Genomic DNA, 16,221 nt, shown 5'->3' on the forward strand with positions numbered 1-16,221 from the left:
TGAGGACTGTACTGAGGTGGAATGAGGTGATTTGAATTGTTAGGTTGGCATTTAGGGGATGTGCCTCTATATTTTTTTCTCCACTGCATAATTCTTTCTCTTCTCTCCTCAGCCTGGCTTCTGCAGAGCAGCTGAGGATTTCAGTGGCATGGGGAATTCCAGGAAATCTGTTTGTTAGCATTGTTGGCTGAATGCTAAATGATTTGATTTGTAGTTTTTTAACAGAGCTTTACTTCCTAGTTTGGGTATATGGTAGGAATCCTGACAGAACACTTAATAAACTCTCAAATCCTGAAAGGAAAATGTTATAAAAAGGAGACTGGAATTCTAAGACTTATTATAGTCAGTAGATAGAGGAGGAAGATTTTGTTTTTTCTTTTTGTGATAAAATGAATAGTTTATTAATGCAGTGTTTCTAATTTCTCTTATTTGTAAGGTCTGCTTTGTGTCTGTTTGAGAGGACTGTGAATCTTGCCTAAGGGTATACTAGCAAAATGTATGCATAGATCTGAGTTTTCCAGAATAGGTCAAACTCTTAGAGGATTGCTGAAAAGCTCCCTACCTGACATCATATGTATTTTAGCTGTGTGCTGTATTGTGTTCTTCAGAGTAATTTATCTCTGCATGAACATGTCAAATCACTGTGTGTGTCTGTTTAGAGCTGCTGATCTTTATTTTGCCTGCCAGCAAGCACATTTGATTATTGTTGTAGTTAAACATTCTGTTTTTTCTATGTAATAGTATCATCCCTGTTAACTGCTTTCCTCTTCATGTACTTATGTATAGGTTTCTTACTGTGTGACCTTCCTGGACTACTTAAAGAGCAATAAAATAAAGTGTAAAGAAATGCATTTATGTTAAACACTACTGGAAAAAGTGATATAAATTAATATTTTTTTGTACAGAAGTTAGGGTATTTATATAGTATATTGGTGGTCTTCCATCGTTTACCTTAACAAATGGTAAACATCATGTAACACAAATAGGCATTGATGGCTTTTGTCCTCAGCACCTATATACTGTTCTTGATTTCTTATAAATACAATATTATCTATATAAAATGGAAAGAAGTCTCTGTAAAAAGTTTAATTCTGAAAAACTAAAGGATGCAGGGATTTTTCCTTATTTAGGACTCTGCTTCAGCATAACTTAACAGGAAACTGAAAAAAGGAAGCCCCTATAGAGTTCCTTTTGCCAAGATCTTCCCTGTTATGTTTCTGTTTATTCCTGCATCACACACACTGAGGTGGTGTACAGGACCTGGCTGGAGGCCAAAGACCAGCTAACCATCCCCAGAGAACTGCCTACCTCCCCATTCCTATTCTCAAATACACCTGGCAAATTAGCTCCACTACATCCCCACAGCCTTCCCTTTCAAAGGACAGAAATTGCATTTGGAGTTTTCCAGTATAAAAATGTAGCCTTAAATTCTGTCATCTATTCCATGATAACTGCTGTTTTACACACAAACTACATCTTCTTTCGTGTGAGCTGCTATCCCCGTACTAAATTTTTTGCTGTCATCTCATTCAGGTCACATACCTTTTCTTACAACAGTAGTTTTAGGCAGTAGAGCCTAGCTGTTGCAGATAATGAAGCTAATGTAGTTAAGGAAACAAATAGTAAAACTGGATGAAATTGTGGTAGAAAATTTTGGTTATATTAAATCAATCATGCAAATATAAAAAAGAATTCAGTAAAATCTAATCAGTTGTCAAGAATATAAGAAAAATATACCTATTTAAAGAAATAAAACTGTCTTCAATACAATCTAATCAATTGTCAGAAATGAAACATCTCTAATTTGATTAAAATGGCCCCGTTGACCATAGTTATTTTTTCTTGTTATGAATATGAGGATTGAGGTTCACAATACAGAATGATAGCTTTTCTTACTGAATATCACTTAGCTTGTGTAGTAGCTGTCCTTTTTCTGGTACTAATGTTGATTCACTGATGTTTGAGGGCTGATGTGCCTTGCACTTGGCCAACATTATCCCCATTAATGTTACTTTTTTTCATCCCAATCTCCACGCTCCTGTTAGTTTTTGTTATTTGTTCAATCAGTGTTTCCACGTCTTCCAACATATCATTTATCCTCCTTTGAGGAGATGAAGAGCATAGGAATCTCTTGTGTTACAAATTTTTAAAAAACAAAGCAATTGTTGTTGTATATAGTTAGCCTTAGTTGCTCATAGTGTAGTCCATGCATTCAAATAATTCATCAGGAAAGGCCTGAGAGCAATGAAAGCATTCTCTGGGACTAAGGCATCTTCCTGTGTGAGTTTATTTGTCCAGGAATGATACTTATGTATGTAAGACAGAAAAAATAAAAGAATAAAGGTCTTGTCTGATTAGGTTATTCTGGGGGGAGGGGGTGTTATATATTTCTGTTCCTAGCTTTTTTCCTTTCTGCCTCTTTATGACATCTTTGTGCTTTTTCTGTTCTTTTTTAGCTACCAACATCTTCTTCCTTAGCACTCTTTCCATTACTGTGTTAGTCTCTTCTGGTCTGAATTTTTTCTTTGCTCTTTTTGTAATTTGACCCTTATAATTGATACATTGCTAGGCATATGAAGAGGTTCCATTTACAGTCTAAAATTAGCTTTCTAGTCTAAACTTGTCTTCTAGGCAACCTCTGTAATCAATAAAAGATAAATACCACAGGAAGGCAATTCATCACATTTCAAGATTATGTTGAAACTGGAGGGATTAATTGCTGTCTGGATCACCTGTCTCTGATGATTAAAGGGAGTGCCTGAGATGACAATCTCAAATGATGTATCTGACTTTCAGATGGCTAAAATTAGATGAAAAGTAGCCTACCTGTTGTTCCAGGAGTGGTGTTGCTAATGCATTGTTTTTGTAAGGTCTGTTCTACAGAGGTAGAAACTGCATGAAAGGGGGATGAGAATTTGGAAATACGTGTAAAATTGTTTATGGACAAATACCATATGGAAGGATTTTGAGCAAAACTGTGTATCAGAAAGTATTTATCAGTGACAATTATTCCCATAGGAAAACTGGTATTTATTGTTCTAATATTTGATCTTTTAACAGTGTTGTAACGTGCCACTGAACCAACGCATTTGGAACAGTCCAGCACCAAAATCTTCATCCACATAGACTGATGCCGTCTCTGCACACCCCAAACACTGTGAACTGAAGCTAAAAGTCTTTATGGAGTTTATATCACCAGGGTCAAAGGGAATATTCTACTGATATATATATATCGAGGACCTTTACTGCCGATATGACGAGCCAGGAGAAGTGGGTTAACCTTAGCCCTGGAGAATTCTCTCAACTTCAAAAATATGCAGAATGTAAGTAATTTTTAAAATATTTTGATTTATGGCTAATTAAAAATTAGGAATATTTTGAATGCAGAATATAAAATTGTTATATTATTGATATTATTCACTGTCAAGTAAGAGGTTAAATTATAGTTTATGTTTATGTTTTTAATCCAAAAGGTATGTTCTTTAAAAGGAAAGAACAAAATCTGTTGGAATCTGTAACATTTTTTCTGCACGATATTTTTCCAGTATGATACCATATAGACTTGACTATGGGTTATGTGACTGTATTTGGAGAACATATTTTTAAGACTTTGCCTTAATTTGCCTCAATTTGCCATAACAATTTGTAGGCCACTAGAGTGGGGTTTGTAGTTGAAAAGAAGACTTGCTCAGTCATAGAGGAAGCATGGAGATTCCAAGAGAAACACATCTAGGTGTCCAATATGAAGATAATAAATGCTATAAGCAATGTGAAGGAGTTGTCCTGTGAAAGAGCAAGAAACAAAAATCTCTCTAAGCTGAAGATCCAGTTCTTTAGTTATTGCTCAGGCAAAACGTCCTTTCAGTTTCTTGAGCAACTTAAATGGCTCAGAATTATGTGCTTGGAGAGCAGATACTGAACATGAAAGACAAAACTAGGAGATGGTTCGGAAGCCTGATAAGAAATGAACTGAAAAAGTTGAAGAACATTTAGGCAGTTCTCCTGTATGACAAGTAATCTAAATTTATGTTTTTAAAAACAGAGGACATCTGATATGATTCATGAATGTTATTGATTTATTACTAAGGGAAACATATGCTTATAAGGTAAAATGAATATGGGTGATTGCGTTTGGGTTTTTGTGCCTATGGCATCACAGCATATACTTAATAGTATTTCAGTATAGTCATCTAACAGAATAATCATCAAATTATTATTAGAATTAATAATGTGATTATTATTGAATAGTACATTCCAGTGGAATGTGATTGAGATTCATAATATTTTTTTGTTATCAAGTTAGACCATGAATTACAATTTATATAATGCAATGTTATTTAACAACAACAAAAAAAGAAATCAGGTAGAAATATTTAAATTATGCTTTCTTGAACAAGTATATTTGAGTCTCACAGTTTTCTACAGCAGTTGCTGTGCAGCTTGAAGTATTCTATTTCTTAAAGAGTTTCCTCCCCATGTCACATTCTCATTTCAAATGATAAGCTATAGATTTGAAGGAAATTTGTATCATATACTGCTTTAAATCCTTAATGATGTTACTGGGCAAAAAGCTATTTTGTTTCTCATTTCATAGTGAAATATAAAACATTGTATTTAATCACTTAGGATTTTCTGTTTGAAAGAAGGTCTTAAGAATCTGGTATGAATCTGAGAAATGAAAATATCCATGCTTTTTAGTAGTTCTTTTATTTGTACGTGACACAGAAACAATAAACAAAGGGAAACAAAGTCCAATTACATGGATTTTAGAAAGAATACATCTGAATTTTGTGCTGATGATCCACTGCTTTCAGAGACCATTGCAAAGAACACTTTGCATTTCACATTTTTGATATGAATAAGCTTGTTTGTTTTAAATTACATCACCAAAAAATAGTAACTATAATGGAGCAGGTTTGGGGTTTTTTTTTTAATTACTTCTGAAAATATTTAATATTTCCTGGGAAAATATTTTAAAATTATTCTTCAATATTTTTTTCAATACCAGAATTAGAAGATTCATCATAGACATAGAATAGTTATGTGGGTTTTTTTTATTTCCATTTATTCTTATAGTTTAAGCCTCCAGTGCTGCGTTTGCTAAAATATTTGTTCTCTTCCATGCGAGGAATAAAGGCATTTAAGATATTCCTTTTCATTTTGCTTCCCTTTGCTCCTCCAAGACTTCTTGCACACATTATAGTTCAGGGCCGTTGCTTTAGTAGAGCTGTTGATACCAGAATAAAGTATTTGGGGAAGTTGCCTGAATTTATGTTCAGGTTTGTGTGTGTAAATAAAGATACGTTGTCTTTCATACTTCCTCTGCTGTTCTGTAATAAAAGGGTGTTAGTTGTTTGAAAATGTGAAATGTGACACAAAGATGTGTATAAACAGTTCAATTTCTGAGGCAATTAGAAAAAAAATTGTTAATCGTATATAAATATTCATGTAAAATGCCAAGGGAATAAAACCTAGGTATAGACCTTATTTTGAATTTCTATGCTGTCCAATTTAATTTAGCTAAATGACTACAACATCTTTAAATGTGTGACTTAAGACCTTAAAATGCAATTTTAAAAAATAAATATTTAATTGTGTTTAATATATTTGAATTTGATACATTTTAATGTAACATGCAGAGATACACAATGTGACAGTAGATATCTTTACTCATTCTTAAATAGTAATTAGATTATGGGGAATTTCATGAAGTTTGAATTTAGAATTTCTTTGATATTTCATTGTCTTTGTTGAACATATCGAGATAGTGAACAGAAGAAGCACCATATTTCAGTTGGTGACTTGGTAGAGTTTGATTTACTTAAGAAAATAAAAATAATAAAAAATCCCCAAACAACAAAAGCCCTCAAACAATTTCTTAAAAAAAGGCATTGCTCATTTCTCTCCAGCGTGGGATTTGAAGTACCAGTGGGTCTCCTTCAGAATGGAGGGCTGATACGTGTGTCAGAAGATAACACTGTAGGGAGATTTGACTTTGTGGCAGTTGCCCACCAACAAGTGGTAGTGATGAGTCCCCAGCCTTGCCTCGTGCTAAGGAGTAGGTTTCACCAAAGGACTTTGGAATAAGTAGTGAATTCATAGTAAAGTGGTTTGTCTTCCACTCACCTGCCAATATGCAGGAGTGTCATTTGCTCTGGTGTAGAGACTTTACTTTGTAAATCTTACCTAAATTGCATTATTTTAACTATGGAAATTTTGAACAGATACACTGCCTTGAATTTAAAAGTACAATGTTTATGAACTGTATTTTAATTTGAATCAGACCTAATGTGAGTATTGGAACAAAGAGTATAGTCTACCAAAACTTGCCTACCTTGGATGTCAGTGCCCTTGATTATACTCTTAATGGCTGATAGTCGCAGTTCCCTTTGGAAGCTGAATCCCCTCAGCCTAAGCTGGCTACAGAGTGAGATAGAATTTTGCCTATGTGACAGCCCCAGCCTCTGTCCTGGGCATAAGCACACAGACCTTGCAGATCTGAAAGCCTTAGTTTGGATTCCGTATAGCTGATAACGCAGACTATTCTCCTGCATAGCAGACAGGGCATACTTGTAGGAGTGAGGGATTTAGGTTTGAGGGTTTTGAGGTTAAATCTCAGTTTGAAAGCATATCCTTGATCTTTCCCCTATCTAGAAGCAATCCTGTCTCACTTCTACCTGTTTTATGAAGAAGACTTGCTGCCAGGTTTTGCTGAAATCAGTCACACCTGCAAGTGTTACAGTTTCTGAGAACAGAGGAATGGGTCCACCCAGCTTCTAAGAGACGGGTGACTCTTCTCGTCTTTATGCTGAAACAGAACTCATGAGGCATCTAGATGAGCTACTCTCTTCAGCATCAATTGACTTCAGTCATTTAAAGAAATTTTCAACTATATTAAGATACAAACTGCACAGATAATAAGCTAAAAGTACATCCAGAGTTGAGTTGTATGGGCACAACTGTAGCTGATTGAGTGTGGATATTATGTATCCGTCTTGGACTTAGAGGTCTGAATCCAGTTTTTTTTAGTCACCAGAGTAGGGGTTGGATCTTTCACTGTATAAAGCCCATTAATGAACTCATGTGGATTCTAGTGCTCTGAGAGGGACATGTACTTTCCACTTTCTGACTGAAAGACACTTGGCCCTAGTTCAGAGTAGTTCTGCTTTTAATTAATCTTCTCTGAGCTTGATGATAGCCTCTCTACTCTGGCAAGTACAGTTAAACAAGGCGCACTCCCTAGCTCTGTGTGCAGGTACTGTCCTTGGTATCACTTTGAGAAGTTCCTACCACATCTTTTTTGCCCTTTTTCTTCTTCACATATTTATAGTATGGTTTGCTGCTTTATCCAGCTATATTGTTTGGTGAACACAAACCCTGAATGTAAAATTTCTTGCTTGAAATACATACCACCTTTTCTCAGTTTCCATAAATATAACTCAACAGCAAAGGAGAATCAGTTCTCCATCACTGTTCCTACTCGCACAGTATTTCCCTCTAAGCAACACTCAGAACTTCACAGTAAATGAATATCTTTCAGTAAATTAATCCAAGAAATATCTGTATTTTGTCTTACAGAATTATTTTTGAGCTCAATTCAAGGCAATTTTATACTTCCAATTTAAGCCCTTTCTTCTTTTGCCTGCCATACTTAAATAATTGGGGGCTTCAGTGAATTTTTGGAACAGTTTAAATATTACTTAAAATTAAAGTATTTCTAGAGTTCAAAGAGCATATTACCTAATACTTGGCTCTTTGCAGTTAATATGCATATGTGTGGTTTTGGAAGAAAAATTATTTCCAGAGACAGTTCCTCTGTGTCCTTCTTGCCAGTCAAATTAAAAATCTCCTCTCTCCTCTTGTTTCAAAGAGGAAATAGTAAAAAAGATTTTGCATTAGATCTTTGCTTAGTTTTAAATTGCCTCAGAAGAATTTGTGAAAAGTAGAACAACTGAGATAACTGGTGTACTTATTATAGAATAGTGATAATAATGACAACAACAATAATGTAGCCCACACCAAATGCTCAAGATTCTAGGAAAATATATGCACTCAAGAGAAGAAAATTCATATATTTTTTTTCTCCTTTAGATTTCATGATCAGTGCTAGCTGTGGGAAAGAAAGGTGAAAAGATGTAGGGATTTTTCTGCATATAAATGTCATGGCATAGGGTAAGGTACGTACAGGACTCTTCAGGCAGAGACAGTTTCTTCTAAATTATATAATACTAGTATAGGTAAATCTTATGAGAAGCAGCTCAGGGTTCCGGGGTTGTTTAGCCTGGAGAAGAGGAGGCTCAGGGGTAACATTAGTGCTCTCTACAACTTCCTGAAAGGAGGTTGTAGACAGGTGGAGGTTGGTCTCTTCTTCCAGGCAGGCAGCGACAGGAAGAGAGGACATGGCCTCAAGCTGTACCAGGGGAGGTTCAGGTTGGTACAGATTTTCTTCATAGAAAGAGTTGTTAAACATTGGAACAGACTACCCAAGGAGGTAGTGGAATCACCATCCCTGGAGGTATTCAAGGAATGATTAAATGTGGCACTTAGTGCCATGATCTAGTTGACAAGGTGATGATCGGTCAAAGGTGGGACTCGGTGGTATTGGAGAACTTTTCCAACCTAAATGGTTCTGTGGTTCTGTGATATGTTGTTCTGTACTACTCCCTACAGGAGCCTGAATTGTAAGGGCATTAGGGAGAAATAATATAAATAGTTTCATTGTGATTATTATCTGTATGGTAAATTGGATTAGTTTGGACAGGTTTTTTTTTTAATCCCTTTTATTAAATGAATTTTGTATCTCCTTTTTATTAAATGAAGTTTTATGGCTGTTGGAGTCCAAATTATCTGTTAAGGGAAATTTAAAGGATCCTGCTCCAAAAGCAAGTGAGGAAATATTAAAGAGATTGGAAACAGTTAAATCAAGACTATTTAATGAGTCAGCTAGGCATTAAAAAAAAAAAAAAGCAGCTCTGCCGTTCCCTCAGTAGGCGGGGAAAAAGACCTCTGAGATCTGGCAGCATGTGCACTCTGGGGAAATATCTTGGTTTTGTGTTGTCCTTTCGAGTTTGTCAACAAAATGTGCCCTGAGGAAAAAGCCTGAAAAAACCTTTTTGCAAAACTTTTGGCAATGATTTTTTCCCAGGCCAGTGGAGGAGGCCTTGGGCAGTCTGTCACAGCCTGAAGATAGAAATAGATGCTGAGTGCTACTGAAGTGACTGTGAGAACAGAAACAGCATCAGCAGCTGCAGCGTCTTTTGATGTAGTATCAATAGCTACTGCAAGAACTAAACAGTGTAACAATTTTACAGGGGAACGGAAAAGAGGAAGTTGTGAAAAGATCACTGAAGAAAAATGGGAAGGTCAGCAGAAGTTTTGGTTCAAAATGAGGTTGCCAGAGACAACCTCTTGAGTAGTTTGATTCTGTGGTTCTCACAGATGGAAAATATTTTCTTTTACAAGGGGTATAAATGATAACCTGGGGGGAACTTCATAAATGTGGCAGTTGATCAGCAGCAGCTACGGGCTATTACACAATCTCTCAGAGTGTCCCAGGCTTCTAGTGCCACATGGAATTGTGCTACTTTTAATGAGGGAATGGACCTCATCAAATACAGATTGCCAAAACCAGCTATTTTTGAGTGTATGGAAAGTGGAGAGAAAAAACTGATGGTGATTACTGAGAATAATTTTATCCTAAGTATTGGATTTTAGGACTATGGTGTTTCTGCTCCTGTTATTACTAAACAGGAGGAAATTAGGTTCTCAAAAAGTTTTGTCAGAATCTGTCAGACTAGCTGAAAGGTGGAGTCTGCCTGCGCGATATCCCATGCACTTGGGTGAACTTAATGGAGAAGGATACTGGGTCTAGTGAGAGAGCCACTCTTTGCATGCAAAATGGGGATGGAGTGGCCAGAAAAAAGACCAGTTGATAATTCATGGAGTGTGAATCCTGAGAGGTGGACTATGAACTATGCTTATTGATATAACACTGTACATTTTTTCTTCAGATATGTGACTTTAAATCCCTTTTGCACATTCCTGTGTTGTAACAATTTAGAGAAAATGGGATAGAAACATTGTATGTGATATATTTAGGTTCTAGTCAGATTTACTCAGTCCAAAGGAAGGATGTTACATACAGTCTGCACTAATGAGGATATTAGAGCCAACTTTGACTTATGGTAGACTGAAATCCAGGATAGAAAAGACACAAAGCTGTGAATTTGTTTTTCATTTAACGAGTCATAGTTGAGACTTGGCCTCTGAAGATCATATCATAGATGAGATTGAGAGCTGGGCATCAATATCAGCTGCAGAAGTATTAGTGGGTTTCTTTCCTTTCTTTAATGAGGGTTTCTGTGTTAGGTCTTGAAGAGAATGTAAGATACGGTGATGAGCTGAGCATTTCTGAAGGAAAAAAGCTGATAAACACACAGTAATACAGTATGATCTGGAGCTCTGTGGTGGGCCTTCTACTGAGGTAAAATGCTTAGTGTTTCTGCCTTGATATGTGCCTTTCAGTGACTAGTAGTTGCCTTTTTACCCAAACAGAAGTGAGTCAATTCTCCAGCTAACCTGTCAAGGGTAAACCGTATCATATTGACTCTGTCCACAACTGTGAGTAAGGAGGAGCCTTTTACGTGGGTCAGGTGGGATACTTGTGTATGCAGAACTTGTTTCCTGCTTCCATGCTTATACTGAAAAAGGGCATCCAACTTGTTTAAGGTATAATAAATTATTTAGAGAAAGGAATGATGTAGAAGAGAGTTGTGAACTCCTTGCTTTGGTTAAAGGGTCTATGAAGTTATTCCTGAGTTACTTAAATACATTTGCCTTCGTCATGCAATAAAGTACTTTTTGTTCCTCTCAGGCTACTATATATTCTAATTCGATGCATTCTTTTAGGAACTATTGAGTTTCACAGAACTGTATTTGAGTTGTACATAGTAATGGCAAAAAGTAAAGTCACAAAGTGACTTTTGGACTATCTTATTTATCTTATTACACTATTATGTTCATGTCTTAGTTAATTACAGGGATCCTCTCCTGTGTTCTGGCTGCAAGAAACTCTATAGGTCAGCTGCAGGGAGACAAGTTTTAAGAGCAGAAAATAGTGAATTTATATTTGTTTGCTGCTATCAGCTAGCAGAATTGGGACACACCTGCTGTTTATTAGATCCCTCAGAATCATAGAATTGTAAAGCTTGGAAAAGACCCTATTCCTCTGCAGAACAGAAGTTTCTTTCAGAAATATCTGACTTGTTAAGGAGTTCTGATTTAAAGTGGTTATAGTCAGCAAGACTACTGTTGCTGCTTTGTGCTGTTGACTGGAGACTGCTAACAAAAGGTCATATATAATAACATGGAGAGACTTAATCTATTTAGTAAAAGCAGAGAATGCAGTAGACCCTTAGAGTAAACTTGTAATTCAAAATTTTTGAAGATGTTGACAAATTGGTCCAGGGTCAGATCAGTTCGATGAAGCACTAGCTGTTTTTTAGCTTCAATTTCTGTCCTAACGAGCTGTTTCTGGTTCCTGAATATTTGATTGCCAGGGTCAAAAATATGATGGCTCAGAAAATTGTAATTTTTACTTAGGGGTAACAAAAGTATTATGAAGCAAATGGTGTCACTTGTGCTAGTGCTAACACACTTTATTTGTCCATTTTAGGAAAGCTAGTGGAAGTGTCAAAGTGTTCTACCTATTTAGATCTCTTATGAAAGAAACTTTAGAGGAATTGAAAAAGGAAAAAAATTGATTCAGCCTGTTCAGTAGTACCAAATTGCATTGATCCCAGAATCCAGAGAGAAAATACTGTTAAGAAAGGCTGTTATTACAAACCCATCATTTGAACATATAGAGGCACTGGAAATGCATGCTGTGTGATGAAGAAGATACTGTCTCATCATCAAGAGCATTTGGTGGCCTTACTACAAGATGACAATTTACCTGCAAGCATCTTGTACATCTGCTTCATCTGGGACAATGTGGAAGAGATGGCAATCACTGGAGAAGACTCTGAGATTTGCTCAGTCTTGCTGAGCAATGAAACATGGTAGTTCAATACAGTAGGGATGTTGAATTGGTTGTGTTGAGACTGGATAATGTTAGACCCTTATTTTCATATTATTATTTTCTAAATTATGTTACTAAGTTTTCAGTGTTTCTGCTGAGGGCATAGTGGGTGTTTTTGTGCCTGGGAAAGATTAAGTTAGTCAGAGCTCTAGCACTGCCGATAGTATCAGGGCTTGTGTTAACTCTTATACATGTAGATAGATCCATAAGAGAAGAAAATTATGATAAAGTCTCTATGGGAAAAGTTAATAACTATGAATTTTCATTTTCAGGGAAAACATTACAAGAAGGAAGTTTTATAAAGAGTTCTTAAAAAGTCCAAAATAGAAACACTAGTTCACAGAATCACAGAATGGGTAAGGTTGGAAGGGACTATGGTGGGTCATTTGGTCCAACCTCCCTGCTCAAGCAGCGTCATCCCAGAGCACATTGCCTGGAATTGTATTCAGTTGGTTCTTGAATATCTTCAGTGAGGGTGACTCCACAACCTCTCTGGGCAGTCTATTTCCATGTGGGGTCACCTGCACAGTAAAGAAGCTCTTCCTCACATTTAGGTGGAGCTTCCTAGTTAGATGCACGAGTTTCTGCCCATTGCCTCTTGTCCTATTGCTTGGTACCACTGAGAAGAGCCTGGCTTCATCCTCTTGATGCCTTCCCTTTAGATACTTATAGACATTGATGAGGTTCCCTGTCAGTCATCTTTTCTTGAGGCTGAACAGGCCCAGCTCCCTCAGCCTTTTGTCATAAGAGAGATGTTCTCAAGTTTCTGTGGCTGAGGAATTCATGGTGTGCAGTAGGTGGTCTTTGAATTCTGAAAGGCAAGGGGTGTCATCTTACCTTGCTTTCTGTTTCCTAGGTCAAAAATAATGATTTCTTTCTAAAATTGAAGCTGCACAGATACAAGTCATCAACACCTGGTATTGCACCATCAGCTGTTACTGGTGTTGAACATATATTGTGGCTATTAAAAATCTGACATATGATCATCAAATTACTGAATGTGTATTTATACACTGTAAAATGTATAAACATTGATTATGCCTTTGTTATATTTCCTGTGTTTCTATGTATCTTCCATATTTCATTTCAGTTATTGTTTAGTTGTTTCTATGGACATTTGCATGTAAATAGTAAGAAGCTTTTGTTTCTTAAGAGTTCATCTGTTCCTGTTGCTTATTCTTATTTGGGGGATAATTCAATTGGTTGCTGTGGAAATGAGCCTGATGTCACAAACAGAGAATTACAGTTCACCAAGCCTTGAAGAAACAAAATGAAGGGAGAATGGACTAATTGGGGAGCCATGTGACTGTAGCAGAATCTCAGCTCCCATTAAAAGCATGTATTTTTAGTCTTTCTGTTTCCATAGAAGAGCTGGAAAGTGTAATTCAAATGGTGACAATTCATGACTCATCAGACAAACTGAAAAAAAAAAATACTTGTGAGAGAAAGGATGATCCAACTTCACTTCTATGGGATTTAAACTCAATAAACCAGTAGCCCATGGTGAGTCCTCCCAGCCCAGAAAACCTTCATATGCCTAAAAAGAGAAGGGGAAAGATGCTTGTCCAACTCATCCACTGAAAAAATATACTTTGCTATTAGTGTTACCGCTTATGCTGTTCTGCCTCTCCTGGGTTTTTAAAGAAAGAAGAGCCAAAGCTGCCTTCCTTGTTCCTCTTGATGACAGAAAATATGTTGCTCTGTATGGCTCAAATCAAGAATCAGAGGCGTCTGTTTAAAAAAGGGTGGGCTTAGGGCTGCCTGATAGTGTCAGAAGGCCTCCCTCCTTCTGCCATTAGTTGGGGTTGAAGGGCTCTGGATTGCATTCCTCTCTGTTGTTTTTTGCCAATTAAAAGAAACAAAAATTTAAAATGTGCTCATAATTGCGTATGTTTTCATTGTGTTTTTAGGCCCTAAAAATACATTGCTTTTTGTGTGGCTCTGGGAGATTTTTAGTGGATGCTATGGAGTGTCACTCCATAGTTTTGTTGGCTGCATTGCAAAATTGAATGCCTTTTTGAGGACATTACTGATTGCTAAAGTTGTCTTTGGAACTGTCAGATTTTGTGTAGATCATAATTTTATTAAAACCAGTACAGAATATGTAGAAAAGAACTTGTGATTAAATTCCAATATAACCATTTTCTGAAAATAAAAATTCTTGATTTTATTTTAAACATAAAAAGTTACAAATAATTTGTGTTATTGCAGGTGACCCTACCTTGGCAAGGGGGTTAGACTAGATGATCTCCAGAGATCCCTTCCACCCTAACAATTCTGTGATTCTGTTATTGAGATACTCAAATTAATTGTAGCAGGCATGATAGTGATAATGAGTTTGTTTTGAAGAATGTATTTCCTAGAATTAACTGGACCAGTAATAGATGCTTTCATTCATGAAGACATATGGAATAGCTTTAAGATGCTTTGTTAACTGTTGTTTCTTTGTTGTTGGTTTTGCTTTTGCTTGTTGTTTTTTTTTGGGGAGGGGGTTATTTTGTGGTTGGTGGTTTTTTTGTTGTTGTTGTTTTTTTGTTGTTTTTTTTTTTTTTTTTTAAATAGAGGGCCATTTCTACTTTTAATATGATATTTGTTTGAAATTCACTACAGAGATGGGACAGACTCCAGCATCCTCACCTGTATCAAAATAAAGACCTTGGCAATCATTAGAGACATGACTTCTTTGGAAGAAAGCATACGCTGTATATTGTTTAAGAGCCTGTATATTGTAGCAGTCAAAATGAATGGAAGGGAACAGTGAAGATTTTAGATGTTTATGAGAGGAGGATGGGAAGATGGTTTATATACTAAGTATATGTCTGAGTTCTTTAATGAGCTGAGGCACCTCAGTACTTACTAAGCTTAAAGAGTTTGAGAAATTACTGAAATTGTACTAGAGATGATGAAAGCAAATTGAAGAGATGCAAAGAAAAAGAGTGAGTGACAAGATAAGTATGTTACTCTAGCTTTAAACTAAGGTTACAATTTTAGCAGCACAAATATAGGAGAGTCAGAGTTCCTGGGTAAAAAAATATGAAAGTCCGGAAAGGGAAAAAATATTAAAATAAGTGAAAACTAAGATAAAGCAAAAAAATTGGCTTCAAATGAAGGTGGAGCCTACCAACTCTTGTTAGACCAAAATTCATGAATCTGTGCTATTTTTACAACCCCTAGGTAGTGCTGTGAGTGATTTAAGGAAACTGAGATGAACAAAGTTTAGAAATAGGTTATTAAGGCAAAATCTAAGTTGGCTTTTAAAGAGCCAGAACCGCAGACAGGAGCCGAAATAGAACTCAGTACCTAAAGCTTAATTTTTGGAAATTCTGATTTGACATTTGGTGTTTGGTTATGAAAAATAATAATTAAAAGTAATTGTGAGACTGATAGAATGACTGTAGCTGAAGGGAGTTCTCATAGGACCTCAGTGGCTAGCCAAATTTTATCATGTAGCAAGGATTTAAATTACTTCATGCTATTTTGTCTTCTGTAGAGAGCCCTCTAAAAGTTTTTCTATAAATTCATTATTATTAAAATCTGTGAAGATGTACACAAGCACTATTATTTTTGATTCTAAAGAGTCCCTTCCAACATAGCATATTCTGCGATTCTTTGATACTTACTTTGCAAATTTTGTGTTAGGGTGAATCAAAGCATATGCTCAAACTGGAATTTGAAAAAAAGCCACTTAACGGTCCCTTTGGAGGTGCTCTTATTCTAGAATAAATCAAAAATGGTTATTCATTCAGAATTTTTTTAGCAGATAAGAAGATAGTTAATTAAGAATTAAATAATACTTAGAGGAGTATGGACGCATTTCATGTTTTAAGTATAGAACCATATTTTCATATTTTCAGACACAATGAACCTTGTCACATTGCTTGTCAAGTCCAAGCTCATTGTTTTATCTGTGGTCTAATGTGATACCTTCAAAGAAGACCATGCTGTCTCCAAACAGTATATGACAATATGCTGTAAATTTAAATGATCCATACTTTAAGAGAATTCTAGGATTTTTTGGGATTCAGAGAAAGAATGTTAATTAAGTTGTCCCAAAGGGTGCAAAACCACATTCTGAAGTATTTCCCAGTGCAACTATGTATTTAAATTAAAGCAAGTGCTGAAGTTTTTCTGGATTAGGTTTC

General features: G+C 36.0%; 1 protein-coding gene across 9 annotated transcripts in view; it reads left to right on the plus strand.

Moving 5' to 3' along the window:
* Window positions 1-16,221, plus strand: part of DGKB (diacylglycerol kinase beta) — a 389,503-nt gene that overhangs the window by 77,703 nt on the left and 295,579 nt on the right. For 8 of the 9 annotated variants that reach the window (XM_064676145.1, XM_064676132.1, XM_064676139.1 and 5 more), the window contains exon 2: window positions 3,061-3,323. In XM_064676145.1, the coding sequence (XP_064532215.1) occupies window positions 3,254-3,323 (70 nt within the window). In that variant the 5' untranslated portion in view covers window positions 3,061-3,253. Of the gene's footprint in view, window positions 1-3,060; window positions 3,324-16,221 lie in introns of those variants that run through there. The other variant, XM_064676179.1, reaches the window with a different exon arrangement.

The sequence above is a fragment of the Pseudopipra pipra genome, chromosome 1 (genome assembly GCF_036250125.1).
Source record: "Pseudopipra pipra isolate bDixPip1 chromosome 1, bDixPip1.hap1, whole genome shotgun sequence".
NCBI classification, from domain to species: Eukaryota; Metazoa; Chordata; class Aves; order Passeriformes; family Pipridae; genus Pseudopipra; species Pseudopipra pipra.